A 17701-nucleotide genomic window follows, 5' to 3' on the forward strand; every position below is an offset into this window, starting at 1 on the left:
CGCAGCTGCTGATGTAGCCAATGACATTCTCTCCCCCATTAGTCTCTTTTATGAAGACTGCTTCCGCAGGGCACTGATTTGCGTGCGGAAGTCTTTCTAAGCCGGCTGTGGGTAGGCAGGGATCGTGCATGCCGAGAGTGCCTGCCTGCACGCTCGCTTCAGAGACCCTGGATGAGAGCCAGCTCGTCTATTGCCTTTTGGCTGCCGTCTATTGTCTTTTGCTATTTCCTCAAAGTCGTCACCTTAAATTAGCGTCTAGTACTCAAAGGTTCGTCCACATACAAATCACTGTACGTTCGCGAGGACGTAAGTGTTAGATCCATTACGGTTCCGCTTTACTCATGCTGATGATAGTTCATCGGCACGTGTTTAGCTCAGTAATCAGTCCGGGGATACGAGTGACGGGGGAACGTGTGGGTACCGCCGCTTACATGTCAGTCTTGCAGTGAACAGGATTTGCTGTCACACCCACGCACTTTCTTCAGGACGTGGTCTACAGTGACGGTATGGTGATGAAAATTAATAAGTACTCGTTTACCGAATATGTATTTATTCTGCACAGATGAGTAAATGAACAAGTGACAAAAATGAAATCCCTCCTTTGTTGTGGTCTTCGGTCCAGAAACTTTTTGATGTAGCTCTCCGTGCTACTCTTATCCTGTGCAAACCTCTTTGTCTCTGAATAACTACTGCAACCTACATCCTTCTTAGTGTGTTTACTGTAGTCATCTCCTCCCGGTTGCCTTGAATACAAAGTTGGTGGTCCCTTGATGCCTCAGAACGTGTCCTACCAATCGATTCCTTCTTCTAGTCAAGTTGTGTCACAAATTCCTGTTATACCCAATTCTGTTCAGTACCTCCACATTAGTTACGTGATCTACTCATGTAATCTTCAGCATTCTTCAGTAGCACCGCATTTAGAAAGATTCTGTTCTCTTCTTGTCTATACCGTTTATCGTCCGTGTTTCACTTCCATACATGGCTACATACAAATACTTACAGAAAGGACTTACTGACAGTTAAATCTATTTTTGATGTTAACAAATTTCTCTTCTTCAGAAACGCTTTCCTTTCCATCTCCAGTCTACATTTTATATCCTCTCTGCTTCGACTATCATCTTTTATTTTACTTCCCAAATAGCAAAATTTATTCACTGCTTCAACTATCTCAATTCCTAATCTAATTCCCTCAGTTTCACCTGATTTAATTCGACTACATTCCATTATCCTTGTTATGCTTTTGTTGATGTTCATCTTATATCCTCCTATCGAGACGGTGTCGATTCTGTTCAACTGTTGTGCCAAGTCCTTTGCTGTCTCTGACACAGTTACAATGTCGTCAGCAAACCTCAAGGTTATTATTTCTGCTTCCTGGATTGTAATCCCCACTCCAAATTTTTCTTTGGTTTCCTTTACTGCTTGTTCAGTTCACAGACTGAATAATATTGGTGACAGCCTACAACCCTGTCTCACTCCCTTCTCAACCATTGCTTCCGTTTCGTGCCCCTCTATCTTACATCTGCCTTCTGGTTTCTGTACAAATTGTAAATAGCCTTTCGCTCCCAGTATTTTACCCCTGCCACCTTCAGAGTTTGAAAGAACGTATTTCAGTCGACATTGTCAAAAGCTTTCTCTAAGTCTACAAATGCTATAAACGTGGGTTTGCCTTCCCTTCATCTATATTCTAAGATAAGTAGTAGGGTCGGTACTGCCTCGCGAGTTCATACATTTCTATGGAATCCAAACTGATCTTCCCCGAGGTCGGCTTCTACGAGTTTTTTCCATTCCTCTGTAAAGAATTCGTGTTATTATTTTGGAACCGTGACATACTAAACTGACAGTTCGGTAATTTTCACACGTGTCAGCACCTGCCGTCTTAGGAATTGGAATTATCATATTCTTCTTGTCTGAAGGTATCTCGTCTGTCTCGTACATCTTGCTCACAAGATGGAAGAGTATGGTCATGGCTGGCTCTCCCAAGGCTACCAGTAGTTCTAATGGATTGTTGTGTAACCCTGGGACCTTCTTTCGACTTAGGTCTTTCAGTGCTTAGCGCAGTATCATATTTCCAACTTCATCTTCATCTACATCCTCTTCCATTTACATAATATTGCTCTCAAGTACCTTGTATAGACCCCACCTTTCTACATTCCCTTCTTTGCTTAGGACTGGTTTACCATCTGAGCCTTTGATATTCAAAATGGTTCAAATGGCTCTGAGCACTATGGGATTTAACATCTGAGGTCATCAGTCCCCTAGAACTTAGAACTACTTAAACCTAACTAACCTAAGGACATCACACACATCCATGACCGAGGCAGGATTCGAACCTGTGACCGTAGCAGTCGCGCAGTTCGGGACTAAAGCGCTTAGAACCGCTCAGCCATCGCGCCTTTGATATTCTAACAGGTAGTTCTTTTTTCTCCAAAGATCTCTTTAATTTTCCTGTAGGCATTATCTATCTTACCCCTAGTGATATATGCCACTACATTCTTACATTTGTCCTCCAGCCATCCCTGTTTAGCCATTTTGCACTTCTGTCGATCTCATTTTTGAGATGTTTGTATTCATTTTCACCTGGTTCAATTTACTGCATTTTCATATTTTCTCCCTTCGTCAATTAAATCACATCTCAATGTCTATTAATTGGCGAACACTGTAGTGGTGTTGCCTTGCAGTTCCGCTGCAACACTATCCTGGAGGGCTTATACTCGTCGGTGACGAACACGTCGACCGTCCACGTGACCGCAGGAGAACATTGGACAAGTGTCCGGAACAAAACGAACTTTATTCGCAATCGCAGTGCGCCCTGAATTTCGCTTGCGCGACGAAGCGAAAGCGAAAACGAACGGGGAGCGTCAAACAAACTGCCCTACGCGTCAGTGGTCAGCTGGAGTCAAGCTGGACCCACGTGGTCCGCGGTTACCAGAAATGGAATCCAGAAAACGTTTCTGTACTGTACGGTGGCTCCGCTCTCACTTGCCGTTGCCCTTCTCTTACACGCGCCCATGCTCGCCACACGTCACCGGAACTTCGCCTGTCGGCAGACGCGCTCGCCAAGGATACCTGACGCAGTCGGCTTGGGCCGACCGTGGGCAGCTCTGGTCCGTTCACACATTTTTGCGCACGACTGCCACTACTTCTGTCTTACTCGTTGACTACATACCACAGTAAATCACGAATCAAGTGGCATAACTGAGACGATACTACGAGGATCGTTCAATAAGTAATGCCTCACATTTTCTTCTCAGAATATATTTATATTTAAGAGTCAGAATTTGATGACAATACCCATGGCTTGTCCATGTCCTTTTTGTCTAGTAGTCTCCATCCCGTTCTATGGCCGTACGCTAACTTTGTGGGAGAGCTTGCATTTCCTGCTGGTGAAAGCTCTTGTCCTGTAGGTGTAGGCATGTCTTCACTGCATGACTGACGCTCTTGTCATCTTCAAAGCTTGTTCACCTTAGAGAATCTTTAAGCGGCTGAAAGAGATGGAAGTCCGAGAGTGCCAGGTGTGGGCTGTAGGGTGGATGAGGCAATGGTCTATAACACAATTTGGCGACGTGTTCCCAGGTTCTCAGATTTTCGTGTGGGCTTGCATTATCGTGTTGGAATATGATTTCTGCTGGATTCTTGTCTAATCGAGCACTTCATAACTGGTTCGCGTGTTTATTCAGAGTCTTCACGTATGCTCCTGAATTGATGGTTGACCATCTTGGCATCACATCCACAAATTGACGCCTTTGCAATCGCAGAAGACTGTCACCATGACCTTTCTTTCAGAGGGGCTGTCTTGAATTTCTTCTTCTGTGCTGAATGAGGATGATTCCTCTCCATAGACTGCCTTTTTGTTTCCGGGGAAAAGTGCTGCACCCAGCTTTCATCCTCCGTAAGGATCCATGACACAAAGGGCTTTCTGTCGGTCTCAAAACACTCCAACAGTTCAGATGAAATGGCCTTTCTTTGAATGTTGTGGTCGGCTGTGAGCATTCGTGGAACACATCGAGAGCACCTCTTTGAATATCCTAGACTCTCGATCATTGCAGACTCACTTCCAATGCTTACCGACAACTGATGAGCCAATTGTCGGGTTGTGATGCGCCAGTCGGCGCGAATAATGGCATCCTCAAGATTCAGAATGTCCGAGAAGTGGCTGTGACAGGACGCCCAAAGCGTGGTTGATCATGGAGCTCTGTTTCTGCATTTCCTGCGGTTGTAACTTTCTTTACCCATCGCCAAACTGTACTCCTATCAGCTGCAACGTCGCCATACAGTGCACACAAACGTTTATGGATGTTCACTATGGTTTCTTTGTATGTACCAGAGAATAAAATAACAGCTCGCTACTTATAACGTGAGTCGTATGTAGACGCCATTCTGCCATCATCCAGAACGGTTCGAAATTTCACCGGCACACAGAACAAAAATCAAATGTCAAGTACCAACAGGGACATTTGTCTATGTATATTAATGACCTTTTAAAATAAAAGTGGGGTCAATACTTATTGAACAACCCTCGTACGTAAATACGAAACATGATTGGAAGCCACCTGTGAGCTACGGTACCCAAAACCTTCTAGAAATCTAGAAATTTGGTATTATTTTTAGATCGCCTGTCGAAAGCGCTCGTTGCTTCATTAGAATAATTAACAAACGCCGCCATAGAACATCTCTCCTTTCCTGATTCATGTACCCCTTCCTTATTCTGGTAGGCCCAGCAGCGCGAAGTGAATGTCTGCCAGTTCTAGTAGATACGCACCTTCCACCTATCACATAGAGATAAACTACTAGCTACGCCAACATCTTAAAGACGTAAGAAATTTTTCAGCTGGTGAACGCTAAATCTCCCACCAATCTTCTGAAAGCCTCTGAAAACACCCTTTTACTGCCATAGTAGCGAAGTTCATCCTTACCTGTAATTGCTTCACTTTTGAAAGCCACGACTACTAAGTCATCAGGCGAATGGTTATAAGATCCGTGAGTGGGTCATGTAGAAGAGGCTTCGTCCTTCGTCCTTCGATTTGTTAGAGATACACTACTATCCTTTGAGTCTGGATTATTGGTGAAGACGTTTCTGGCATCCGCTTAACATGTTTCTCTAACGGAAATTCTTCTGGTACTTCTTTAAATTCCCAGTCGCTTTCCCAGATATTGACCTCTGTGTTATTGGGGCCCTAATCCAAAACAAGCAACAACAATATCTCCGTTTCAACAGTTGCTACCACTACCATCTCAAATGTTACCCATTGTACAATCATGCTGTATGTGATAACGTATCTCCTGCAACACCAAATACCTCAATACCTATTCCATTTATCTCACCCAGGCGTTCACCTGCAACAACTATCGTCCAGAAACTAACCTTGCTGGTATTCTGCTCCTCTTTTCCTCCAACCGACATACATCTGACTTCCATAAACTTGAAAATCATTGCTTTAATTATTCAGTACCAATCACGCCTTGCTAGATGTTCTGACCAATGCTGTGCTCTATTCAAGACAAGTTCTGAAAGTAGATCTTTTCCCTGATATCCCCCAAATCTCATTCGGTCACCCTCCATTCCCTCCCTAACTTATACAATTTGTTTGCCAAAGTATGACATTCCAAGACGACCATTTCCACTTTCCCTGCCCCTCTTACCTTTCACACTATTATCCTTTGATTCAGCCATAATCACCTACTCAAGCTACGCCATTGGCAAACTGTACAATATTTAATGAAGGGCAACATGTAAAACTACTCATATTTGTTTCGAACAGACATGTGTTCACTGCATGCCTTTCTGCACACTAACCCTGACCATAACCAACAAGCAGAATGTCTGAATGTATACAGGAGTTTTGTGATATCCAGAACCCAAATTGTAGCCTAAAGTATGACTCAAGAGGCGTTAGTGCCTGCAATTCCACACAAGTAATTCGAATCATCCCAAGTATTACCAATGTCCCCAAATTTTAGATGGAAGAAGTCGCTTTACAGTGTATCTTCTCATCCTGCGACCCTCATTCGCTCAACACCTTTTAGCTTAATCTTCCTTTCCAGTAAACTTTTTGTTGAATGTTGATTTTATTTTACCATACTTTTATTTCTCTCTTCCTTTTTCTCCTACTAATGCCTCTCCCTTTGCCTACTTTGTTCCCCTGCCCTTCGTTTCCATAGTTCGCTTTGTTTTCCTTCTTTAATAGCATTAGTTTTTTTCTCATTTCACTTCGTCTTCCTCTTCTAAAGTAAACTGGTGTCACATTCTGTCATCTGTGAGCTGAATCTCGTGCAGCACTATGTAGAATATTTCATCTTATGCTTTTTCTAATAACTTGTCTTCACTATGTATGAATCACTCTTAGCTTGTTATCTTAGTCTCCTGCTGCTCCCGTGTCACCCACAAGATTCCCGTTCCCTCCAAAAAGCTATGAGTGTTGCCTTGTATCTTAAGAGTTTCTGTTGGTAGTAACAGACTCTGTATAACTTGTGGCTTAAAATCCTTCATAGTATAGCAGTTACCTCTGGTTTAGTCGACATAGAGTTACCAATTTCAGTTTCTGATGGTAACATCAGACTTTTTTATGTCTACCGAAAGTCATAGATAGGTTTCTATTAAGCTACCCGAGTGAAACCGAAAATCTACTTGAATATATATGCTGTGACATTGTCATCAACGTGTTTAATTTTAACAGAATGCCTCAAATAGTGAGTCATATGACTTCTTTAATTAGTTACCCTGCACCGAAACCTGGCCGGCCGATGTGGCCGAGTGGTTCTAGGCGCTTCAGTCTGGAACTGCGCGACCGCGACGGTCGCAGGTTCGAATCCTGCCTCGGGCATGGATGTGTGTGATGTCCTTAGGTTAGTTAGGTTTAAGTGGTTCTAAGTACTAGGGGACTTATGACCTCAACAGTTAAGTCCCATAGTGCTCAGAGCCATTTCTTGAATCGAAACTTGAACTGTGTCTACGATGAATACCCTGCAAACAAAGGCATAAATGAAACTTCCTGGCAGATCGAAACTGTGTGCCGAAGCGAGACTCGAACTAGGGGCCTTCGCCTTTCGTGGGCAACTGCTCTACCAACTGAGCAACCCAAGGACGACGACACGAGACCAGTGTTCACAATTTTACGTCCTCCAGTACCTCGGCTCCACCTTGCCAACTTCTCATGCGAAACTTTAAGGGCTAATACTCCAGGAAGAAAGGTTTTGGATAGTAGCCTATATGTAGTCCTCGCTCCAGTGACATCCTCTCGGAAGAAGTAAGTGGCGAAATTTTAATTTCGGTTTTGTACATTTTATTTCTAATTCTCCTTAGATGAGGTGCAATGTTGCACTAGAAAGTATTATTACCGTACATTATTCTGTTCAAAGTTTTAAATACATCAGGGCATTATCAAAATACCTTCGGTGTATTTCAGAACGGAAGTAATGGCCCGCCCGGCTAGCCATGCCGTCTAATGCACTGCTTCCCGAGCCTGAAGGCGTGCCGGTCACCGGCACGAATCCGTCCGGCGGACTAGCGTAGAGGTCCGGTGTGCCGGCCAGCCTGTGGATGGTTTTTAAGGCGGTTTTCCAAGTGCATCGGCAAATGCCGGCTGGTTCCCTCATTCCGCCTCAGTTCCACTATGTCGGCGATTGCTGTGCAAACACTGTCTCCACGTACGCGTGCACGATAGTTACTCTACCACGCAAAACTTGGGCTTACACTCGTGTGGAATCGTTCCTGGCGGCGGGTTAGGGGGGAATGTCCAATGGGGGCCGTGTGGGGTGGCGGTGGGGTGAGTGAACTGCTGTACCCTGTTGTGGGTTTGTGTACCACTGAGGGCTGCGGCGGGGACAAAGCCTCTCCGTCGTCTCTAGGTCCCCAGTTCAGTATATATATACGTACATACATACAAGGAAATAACGTGCACTCAGGTGTTCAAGTGTCTTGTGCGTTATCTCTTAACTTCACTGGTAATAAAATAATCCTAGAAATTAAATATTTGTTTTACAGTACAACTAATCATAACAAAGAAGAATGATATAAAAGATTTGAAAGAAAGGAAAGAATGGTCAAATATTTTGTGGGATGGTTTTTCTAAAAGCAACATATGAAATACATTGGAGAATCGTTGCCCGTGAATGAGGCAACAGCAAATGATGTGCTGATTGAGAATACACATTCTCTTTCCTGGTATTTGAAGGATTACCTACCGAAAAAGTTTTGAGACTGAAGAATTCTTGAAACTGTTTCACACCTTCAGCGATTGGTGATGTAAACATGTCAAGGCCACAAAACAGAAGATTGCACAGTCTACACAATCCACCAGATAATTATCCTCTAGTAATTCTTAAAATGTTAATTTTTATAACAGACATAGAACTTCAAATTCTCAATCTGCACCTTATTTGCTGAAAACGTATTCCAACATCATCACATCGAATGTTCCTGTAACTGCTTTTAGTTTTTTTCCACCCATTCCCTTTTCATTGATTTTATTTTCAAACTCTGGGCAGCAAGCTGTTGCTGAAACGTTTTACATTTAGTACTTCATCCAAGTTAAGCCATTTTAACAAGCAAATATCACAGTAATGCAATTTTGCGTGTAAATTATCTGTGGCTGTAAGAAACGAACTTTTGTCACCTCATTTCCTTTCGCAGTGTCTTCTCTTCTCGAAATGCGCTAAGTTCAGTAAAGCTTCACTGAAGCATCTTTTGATGCTCAATATGGCCAGGCCTTGAAGAGGTGAACTTTCTGACACTTCATTTCCTTAGATAGCAGGAACTGTGATCGAAACATTTAAATTTCCTATGAAATCACTAGTTACATTCTTCTTAATCATCTTGATTTGTCAACCAGTTTTATTCTGTTTTCGCAAAAGTACATCTCAAGCCGGTCTATTTAATACTTTATTCAACAATTTCGTTTCGAAACAAAAATTCTAAAAAAATTCCCCATAAATTATTATTAAGTATTTTCTGAACTATCCCAATTAAATACATGGCATTAAACCATTTTTTGCATAGTAAGACCCCATGCTGGTCAGATTCATACTCCTGTTATAGTTTATCACTCTTCCCTTGTCTGTTAAAATTCGGACAAAAATCCTTAATGTAATCCCCTCAAATCACAAATTAAATTGTCTTAATTACCCTGACCATTTTCATGCAATTAGGTATTTTTTGCAAAATTAGATCTCATGCTCGTTATTCAGTTCAAAATCTATATTTGGTAATGGAGATTCGGAGAAATTATTTCCTCAAATCAGTAATTAAGTTTTCTTAATTCTCCTTATCACTTTAAGGACGATAGACCCCCTTTTATGGGACTGTACATCACTCTTTTCAATTTGTACCCTGTTTGTCAATTCCACACTTTTCGTTTGGCGATCAAATTTCTTAAAATACCCGCTGTATAATTTATAGTGCGTCAGGTTTCTTTGTTTTACATACGACAAATAAAATAATGTTAATCAAAGCAAGATGTGCACCTAATCTTGTGAATACCTGTTGGCAATATATCAGACTCTCACTCGCTCCTTAACTTAACTGCAAACTGAATTGCCAGCATACCTAGATTCTCAATCATTTCTTCATTGCCTTTACATCTCTTCACCGACTGTCTCTCAGATGGCCCTCTCCTCATCCATTCCTTCCCTTGTATCTCACGGTTTCGCTTTGTAAGTGCTAGAGATGTCTGATGGTAGTGTAATGGTACTTTATAAGGTACATTTTTTTTCTTTTACAGGTGCGGTCTACTGAGAGAGTAGCAATGTGGCCTGTAGGCTTAATCGGAAATTATGGTATCAGCACACCTGTGGTTGTAGATGGCAGGTTAGCAGGCTTCTATGATCACTGGATATCTGAACGAAAATTTCCTGTAGATATGGCAGGGTTTGCAGTGAGTGTAGAATTCCTGTCGCAGGTGAGGCAATGGTAACATTTCAATAAGAAAAACAGAAGTAGAGAGATATAATTAATTGATTGTAAGAATTACTTCTGTTAACAAAGTGTTATTGAGTGTATTTTCAGAAGCTAAACTACTCAGTGGTGATTACAGCCTAAGAACAAAAAAGAATGTATGCCCTGTTACGTATCTGCTCAGCACACACTTATTAATGTATGTAGACAATAAGAAATGCTGGAGTATTTTGAAAATGTTCTATAATTGCTTATTTACAGAGACCAAACGCTTTTATGCCGTATGAGACTGGGTTTGAAGAAGATGGTTTTTTGAAGAGTCTGGCGCCGTTTGAGCCCAATGAAATAGAACTAAAAGCAAACAACTGCACCAAGGTAATAAATAGAGATTAACTATTAAGTCCAAAGGCATGCAACACTGAGATGACCGTTTGGACCATATTAGTAGTAAATAAATCTGTATCTAACATAACATAATTTAAGGAAAAAATAGAATATAAATGTCGAAATAACGTAGGTATTAGGCATCTGCCACTGCAGCCATTTAAAGAGAGACGAAAATATGCATGTCCCTGTACATTTGTTACATTCAGATTTTTAATAACAGTAGCTCGAATGTTTATTAAAACACTGGACGCTAAATAAGAGATAGTTTAATATTTTATATTCTTTCTTTATATAATTGTTCTTCACTTTAACACAACAGTTATCTTTATTTATTTTTGTGTGAAGATAGATGGTTTCGGTACAAAGAAGAACGTTAGCAGCATTATTAGTAATGCCCTGGATACCGTAAACGCATATGCACTCTGCATCTTAACTGTGTGGTATACAACACTGACATGTTTAACAGTCTCATAGAAAAGAATTCGAGGAAGAGAAAGTCTGAATTGTGAAGCAGACTTCCTAAAGCAAAATATCGCTTTACCGTCCTATCATCTTAAATATGCTCTTACTCAATATTATCATAACATTACAATAAGTGTAATTTGGGTTTGCGGTACACCATTTACAATGCGACACTTGAAATTCCACTCAGTTGAAAAAATATATTCTCTTACAGCAGAGTTCATAAAAAATCACTTTGATAGAAGGCAACGAAGGGAAAAATATGAATGCAGTAAAATTTGCAAATAGCGACCTAACAACCTCTATATTTCTACTACAAACATTTAGAATAACCAAATTCATTGAGTGTTTGTCACGCTAAATGTTCCGGGTGATCAAAAAGTCAGTATAAATTTGAAAACTTCATAATCCACGGAATAATGTGGATAGAGAGGTACGAATTGACGCACATGCTTGGCATGACATGGGGTTTTATTAGAACCAAAAAACAAAAAACAAAAAAAAAGTATTGCTAGACGCGTGAAAGATCTCTTATCTCTTGCACGCGTCGTTTGGTGCTGATCGTGTGCTCAGCCGCCACTTTCATCATGCTTGGCCTCCCAGGTCCCCAGACCTCAGTCTGTGCGATTATTGGCTTTGGGGTTACATGAAGTCGCAAGTGTATCGTGATCAACCGACATCTCTAGGGATGCTGAAAGACAACATCCGACGCCAATGCCTCACCATAACTCCGGACATGCTTTACAGTGTTGTTCACAACATTCTTCTTCGACTACAGCTATTGTTGAGGAACGTTGTTGGACATATTGAGCATTTCCAGTAAAGAACATCATCTTTGCTTTGTCCTACTTTGTTATGTTAATTATTGCTATTCTGATCAGATGAAGCGCCATCTGTACGACTTTTATGAACGTTTGTATTTTTTTGGTTCTCGTAAAACCCCATGTCATTCCAAGCATGTGTGTCAATTTGTACCTCTCTATCTACATTATTCCGTGAATTATTCAGTTTTCAAATTTATACTGACTTTTAGACTACCCGGTACTTGGCATACGGGAAAGTTCTGTATATGCCTGCATTGAGACTGCTGCTGTTGTCAGGGTGATACAGCATGGGGTGCACTGGATGTGGACGATCGGCGCACAGCGCGCTAGTGATGCAACAAGAATTTACTACAGTGAAGTTTACACTCGTGTATTCTTCCCTGTGGCGTGCCCAGGACAAAGACTGTGCAATGCATGGCCTCATAACCTGCTGCCGCTGTCTCAGCGATCTTCAAGGGCCTTTTCATGCCTCACTGGCGGACGACGTAACTAATACAACAAGTCCAGAATGAGATTTTCACTCTGTAGTGGAGTGTGCGCTGATATGAAACTTCCTGGCAGATTAAAACTGTGTGCCGGGCCGAGACTCGAACTCGGGACCTTTGCCTTTCGCGGGCAAGTGCTCTACCAACTGAGCTACCCAAGCACGACTCACGGCCCGTCCCTACAGCTTTACTTCTGCCAGTATCTCGTCTCCTACCTTCCAAACTTTACAGAAGCTCTTCTGCGAACCTTGCAGAACTAGAACTCCTGAAAGAAAGGATATTGCGGAGACATGGCTTAGCCATAGCCTGGGGGAAGTTTCCAGAATGAGATTTTCACTCTGCAGCGGAGTGTGCGCTGATATGAAACTTCCTGGCAGATTAAAACTGTGTGCCGGGCCGAGACTCGAACTCGGGACCTTTACCTTTCGCGGGAAAGTGCTCTACCAGCTCTACTAGCTCAGTTAGTAGAGCACTTGCCCGCGAAAAGCAAAGGTCCCGAGTTCGAGTCTCGGCACGGCACACAGTTTTAATCTGCCAGGAAGTTTCAATACAACAAGTGTTTCTGCATAGGAAAGCGGCTACATGTCACCAGAGCACTCTCATAGACATCAAGGTTGTCGTAGCGGTCCCTTATTAGTTAGAGGGCCCGCACAACAGACAAACAAGGTGGGCTGCCGACCTCCCTTCAAGAGCCCGCCAGTGGATCTAAAAATCAGCAGACTTCCCGCATAAACACGGCACTACTTCGTGAAAGCCATGTGACAGAGATCCACCAATTGAAACTAATGTGACTACGTGTAGTACTCCGCCGAGTCAGACCGGCAGTGTGTACCTACAGCTAGGACAGCTCCGGTCAATATCTACGCCGGCTCTAGCCTAGTAGACACTCGTTGTAGCCTTCAGTAGAAAGTTGTATCATGACGCCACTTTGTAATTGTATAGAGTAGTATTTTGGTTATTATTTCTTTTCATTGTCTTGTACTTTTATCCGGATTTTGTCACCACAAGAATTGTGTGTGTTGTTCTTGTGTTTGGAAATTAGTATAAGCCAAGAAGGCGTTTTAGTTAAATACAGTGTGTTCAAATTTAATCGTTAGTTCTTTCCTGCCCACCGCAGGGCACTACAGAGAGGCTGTGTTCACAGAAACTCTCGGCGGATCTGCACAGTGTGAGATGAACTACGGTATAGCCTTTCCACCAAGGAATGCTGGGGATGCCGGTGACTGTTTACTACGAGTAGTTAGGGGCAGCAGCGGTTAGTGTGCCTCCCGAACACTACGACAGGTACAGTGTGCGCCGAACACAACCAGTTTGGTTCAGTAAGCTGGAGATAGGGTTTACAAGTTTTCTCGTCTGTGGCTGCGAGGCCGACACCTCACAGTGACCGAGATCAGCAGACCAGACAGCTGGCAGTCTTGAAGGCAGAAGTCATCTCGGTGAACAGCTGCAGCATACCACAGGCTCGGCCTCAAAGCTCGTGTACAGAAGCGTAAACAGGTTCAGGCTCGGAAGCCTGGGTGTTTATCACTGTTCATCTGTGACAGTGATGTTTTTACTGGCCGGTGATGACCGAATGTGGCCCGATTTTCGGGGCTCGTCAGTAGTCTTCATTATCTCTCTATTTCGCGAGAATGGCTTTCATGGCTTCAGCTTGCTGCCTTTTCGTCAGTGTTCTTGACAAAATTTTACTTTCTCTTGCGAAATCAAGCTGTGCTGTTAGAATGAAGGTCTTTCTTCTCTTCTTTGACGTCATGATGCTCATTTTATGATTCCATTCTCTCACTCACGGGGAAATATCTTCTCGGTTTGTTCTGCTTTTCGCTGAATTCCCTTTCTACCTGTATGTCGTTTTGATTGCGCAATGGGCCATTGAGCTGGCTCGCGTTGGCTTGGTACTGGCTGCAGAGGACTTCCAGAAGAATTTACATTTGCTTGTAATACATTTCTGCTGTGTGGCAACACTCTGCATCCGATTCTGTGTATCCCTATGACTGTCACTTCTTGCTGTGCCCCACCATGTGCTTCAGCAACGAATATTTATTTATCACAGAAGTGTTTCAGATTTCTTTTTGGAACCGCACCAAGAGCAAATTATTAATATTCAATGGAAAGGAATCTTTCAACAGATTTCTTCCCATTAATATACAGCAGTATAGTCAGAAACCTTTGCACGTAATGTGTTTTGTTTCACTTGCCTGCAGAAAAACAAAAGTTGCAGTATTAATATCTTTAATCATTTCTTCGGTGTTAGCTTCACACGTAAAGTCTAATATATGTTCTGTATAATCTGTGATATTTCTTTACGAATTGAAGTACTAGAGCAGTTTAAGGATCATCTGACCCACTGTTAAAATTTCCTCGAAGAGGTAGCTAATCTAATAAACCGCCACAGTTACCTGACAGCTATTTTTCATTGATAGACCGTATGTTATTATGCTACCTCATTACTTCAATTAAACGTTAATCACCCTACTACTAGGTTTAATGGACGTCTATTCTTCGTAACTATTATGTAGCATTGATACCTATTTCTAAGTGAAACTCGTAGGACTTTGTAAGGTGGCTACCGAGGAGCGTTGCCTTAGCTACCGTTGGCTGCTAAGCATTTCGTGTTGGCATACGGGATATAGCAACAAGTGCTCAAAATACGGAAAAACGGAAGAGACGTACTCGACGAAATCTGCATCGTGCAACAGTAATACCTGGCGTTGTCAGGACTGTGTCACTACCCCGGGATAAGAGCGCATTTAAGCCATACGATGAATAGCTGGGTAACAAAGCAACAAATGCCCCTGGAGCCATATAAATAGCTGTGAATTTTGAGGCAGATGCATTCAGAGTCCAGGAGCACCACCACGATGCCAGGGTTATGCTAGATGAGGTGACCAGGCGTCGACAGCTGCAGCAGTGGGTTCGAGACTGGGTTGGGCCAGCTACCTCTACCATTGAGTCTCCATGTGGGACTTGGTACCACAGCTCCAGATGCCTGCCAGATGTCAGTGGATGATAGTCCCGCCTCATCTCTGTGCTGAACCCGAGTTGGCCCTTAGTCGCCAGAGTCTCGCCGAGCGAGAGCAAACCACAGTCACAGCAAGAAGAAGAAACATGCCGCTGATGTCATGGCCTTAGCCCACTGGCAGAACTCTGGCAATTGTTCATCCTGAAGTCAACAACACAGGGTAATGACGCGTGTACCTCTTTGCTGGGGCAGAAGCCACCCACCAGCCACCTTTCGGTGATGGCCGACCTGCCATTACTGATACGGGAATGACTGCCTCACATTGTACACAAGACGTATCATTGAAGTCTAATAAAATATTGCTCTAGCCACCATAACACGATGGTGGCTAGAGAGCTGATGTCACCACCAACATAATGCAGAGCGTGAACCAGCCCCCACAGTGTGACTTCTGAACCACAACTTACAACCGCCATCCTTGAATTTAGAATATGCCTCACCGCAGGTGTGTTTTTCAATCTATACATGCTAAGCTGAGTGCAGTATTTCTCTTTTGACGTTGTTTGACTGCAATGTCACGTCAAGTTAGTGAGTTTTGTAGGGGGTTGAGCTGCATTTGTAAGTTCAGTATGTGACAGGTGAACGCAGTTGGTATTTTTGAGGAGACATGAATTTCAGTGATGGCCTTCAACTGGTTGATTTGGGCAATATGGGTGTCACGAGCAAGGGGTGTGGCTCAATATCTGGTAGAATACATCATCTAAAACTTGCAGCGCATGTACTGCGGAAATGCGAAGTTCTATTGATGGCCAGTTTTCCCAGTATGAAATGGTAATGAGGGGCTCGTATTTTTAGTAAATCAATTTGTGAGTTAAAGAGCATTTCGATCTCATTTAAGTACAAGGCCGAAAGAAACAGCCTTCCAGGAATTGTCAAACGAATCCTATCGTCCAGGACTGAGTGCCAGAAAGAGCTCAGATTCGCCACGAGGAGGGGAAATTCACAGGCGTCTATTGTACTGAATGAGGCCAGGCTTATCAGGCCTAAACGCTGTAGTGTGCGAGTGAGACAGACGAGAACTAACGTCATAGGGAAACCGCACTTAGGGGGTGTTTGTGTGCGGGAGGGGTAATCAATGTTAAATATGGAGGACCTAAGATCCACCTTAAAGGGAAACATTAATGAAAACTAAATCTGTAGTAATTCAGGGAATGAGCCAAAGTAATTTTAATCTACAATCTTTCATAAATTTTTATGGTGGTCCCAATGAAATCTGAATATTGTACATGTCTATAATAGTTTAGGATTTACTGTTAAAGTGGAATTAACAAGTTTTGTAAAAAAGACCTGAATACTAAAATCTGAACGATTTGGTCGATCTTAACGGGAGACATTTCAAATAAAAGATCATCATTAAAATGATAAATGTTGTAAATATCAACTCTGTAACTTTATTTGTTTAAAATGTATAGTGAATTTAAATCGTCAGTATTTTCAGCTAAGCATCAGATCATCATGTCCTCCACACAGAACACATTGAGCAATGACCGCATGACACCCTATCGGAAAATTTGCTGTAAAGTTTAGTGCATAATAGTTACTTTTGTTCTTTATTTATTTATCAGAAAGCACTTTGGTGCAAGGCTACTGGCCGTGACATTCAACGTTAAGAAGTGATTGTATTGGTTTTATGTAAAAAAATTTGACATTTATTATGAAATGGCTTCAGGGAAGGAAAGTGCACTAGTCAGTTGAGCGACGTTGTTCGGCATGCGGGTGACGCGGCCGCAGACGGGCAAAATGACAGTTCGGATTGGGCAGCGAAAGTGGACAGTCGGTCCTTAGGTAGCTAGGAAGTGAAACGTTTTCGAAAGTTTCACGTTGTGTGGTATCGCGGGACATAGTGCCTGAGTCGTGAGCCGCTGCGCGCCTGGTGTGCACTCTAGCTTTTCGCGTAGATAACGAGGTGGAGTATTGGACTTGTATTTCGCGATGAGATTGTAAATGATCGAACTGTGTGAAATGGATATGCACTCGAGTGTAACAGTAACTGTTAATACGACCACTTTCGGTATTAGCTTGTTTTCTGAATAAACATTATTCTAACCAAGTCGCAACTGTGTGGCCTACGTCATTTATGGGTCGTCAATGTAATTCCCGATGTTACTATTATTGTTATTATCTGTTATATTAACTTCGCTTGTTTCATACAGTTTCGCAAACTTTTCATCAGTCAGATAACTTAACCGAAGAGTCACAAGTGTCTAATTTTGAGCGTGTAATGCGACTCGTGCGCTTCAACCCATACAAGAGTTTGAGGCAAGACATTTCGAAGGAGAGAAGCCGCATGTGAACCTGAACATCTTTGGTATGTTTGCTCGCAACTGGGGGATCATCCGGGTAAGGAATTTAGAAAGTTTGATTGAACGATAGGAATCTTGCAAAGTGTCGGAAGAGTATTGGATTATGGAAAGTGTTAGTTGCGGAATATGAATCCGGAAAGTTTTAGAATTGGATTTGAATTCTGCGAGGTGTTTCCAAAATTAATTTCTTAACTTCGATAGGCCGGACCTCCCGTAAAATTTAAATGTGAGATCGGTTCAGGACGGAATATTAGGTTTCTTTAATAGTTTTGAATCTGTGGTCTAGGCCCCAATTCTGTGTCAGTTGAGGCAGTTTGCGAGGGGGCTCTGAG

The 17701-nt window shown here is 42.5% G+C and overlaps 1 protein-coding gene and 1 non-coding gene across 2 annotated transcripts in view; one reads left to right on the forward strand and one right to left on the reverse strand.

Moving 5' to 3' along the window:
• The window catches only part of LOC126159222 (galactosylgalactosylxylosylprotein 3-beta-glucuronosyltransferase P-like), a 172577-nt gene that overhangs the window by 141933 nt on the left and 12943 nt on the right, over positions 1-17701 (forward strand). The window contains exons 4-5 of the mRNA XM_049916500.1: positions 9717-9893; positions 10151-10264. Of these exons, the coding sequence (XP_049772457.1) occupies positions 9717-9893; positions 10151-10264 (291 nt within the window). The remainder of the gene's footprint in view (positions 1-9716; positions 9894-10150; positions 10265-17701) is intronic.
• Trnas-cga (transfer RNA serine (anticodon CGA)) lies at positions 12135-12209 on the reverse strand. Its single transcript has one exon. It is a non-coding gene; the product is annotated as a tRNA-Ser (tRNA).

The sequence above is a fragment of the Schistocerca cancellata genome, chromosome 2, assembly GCF_023864275.1.
Source record: "Schistocerca cancellata isolate TAMUIC-IGC-003103 chromosome 2, iqSchCanc2.1, whole genome shotgun sequence".
In the NCBI taxonomy this organism is placed as follows: domain Eukaryota; kingdom Metazoa; phylum Arthropoda; class Insecta; order Orthoptera; family Acrididae; genus Schistocerca; species Schistocerca cancellata.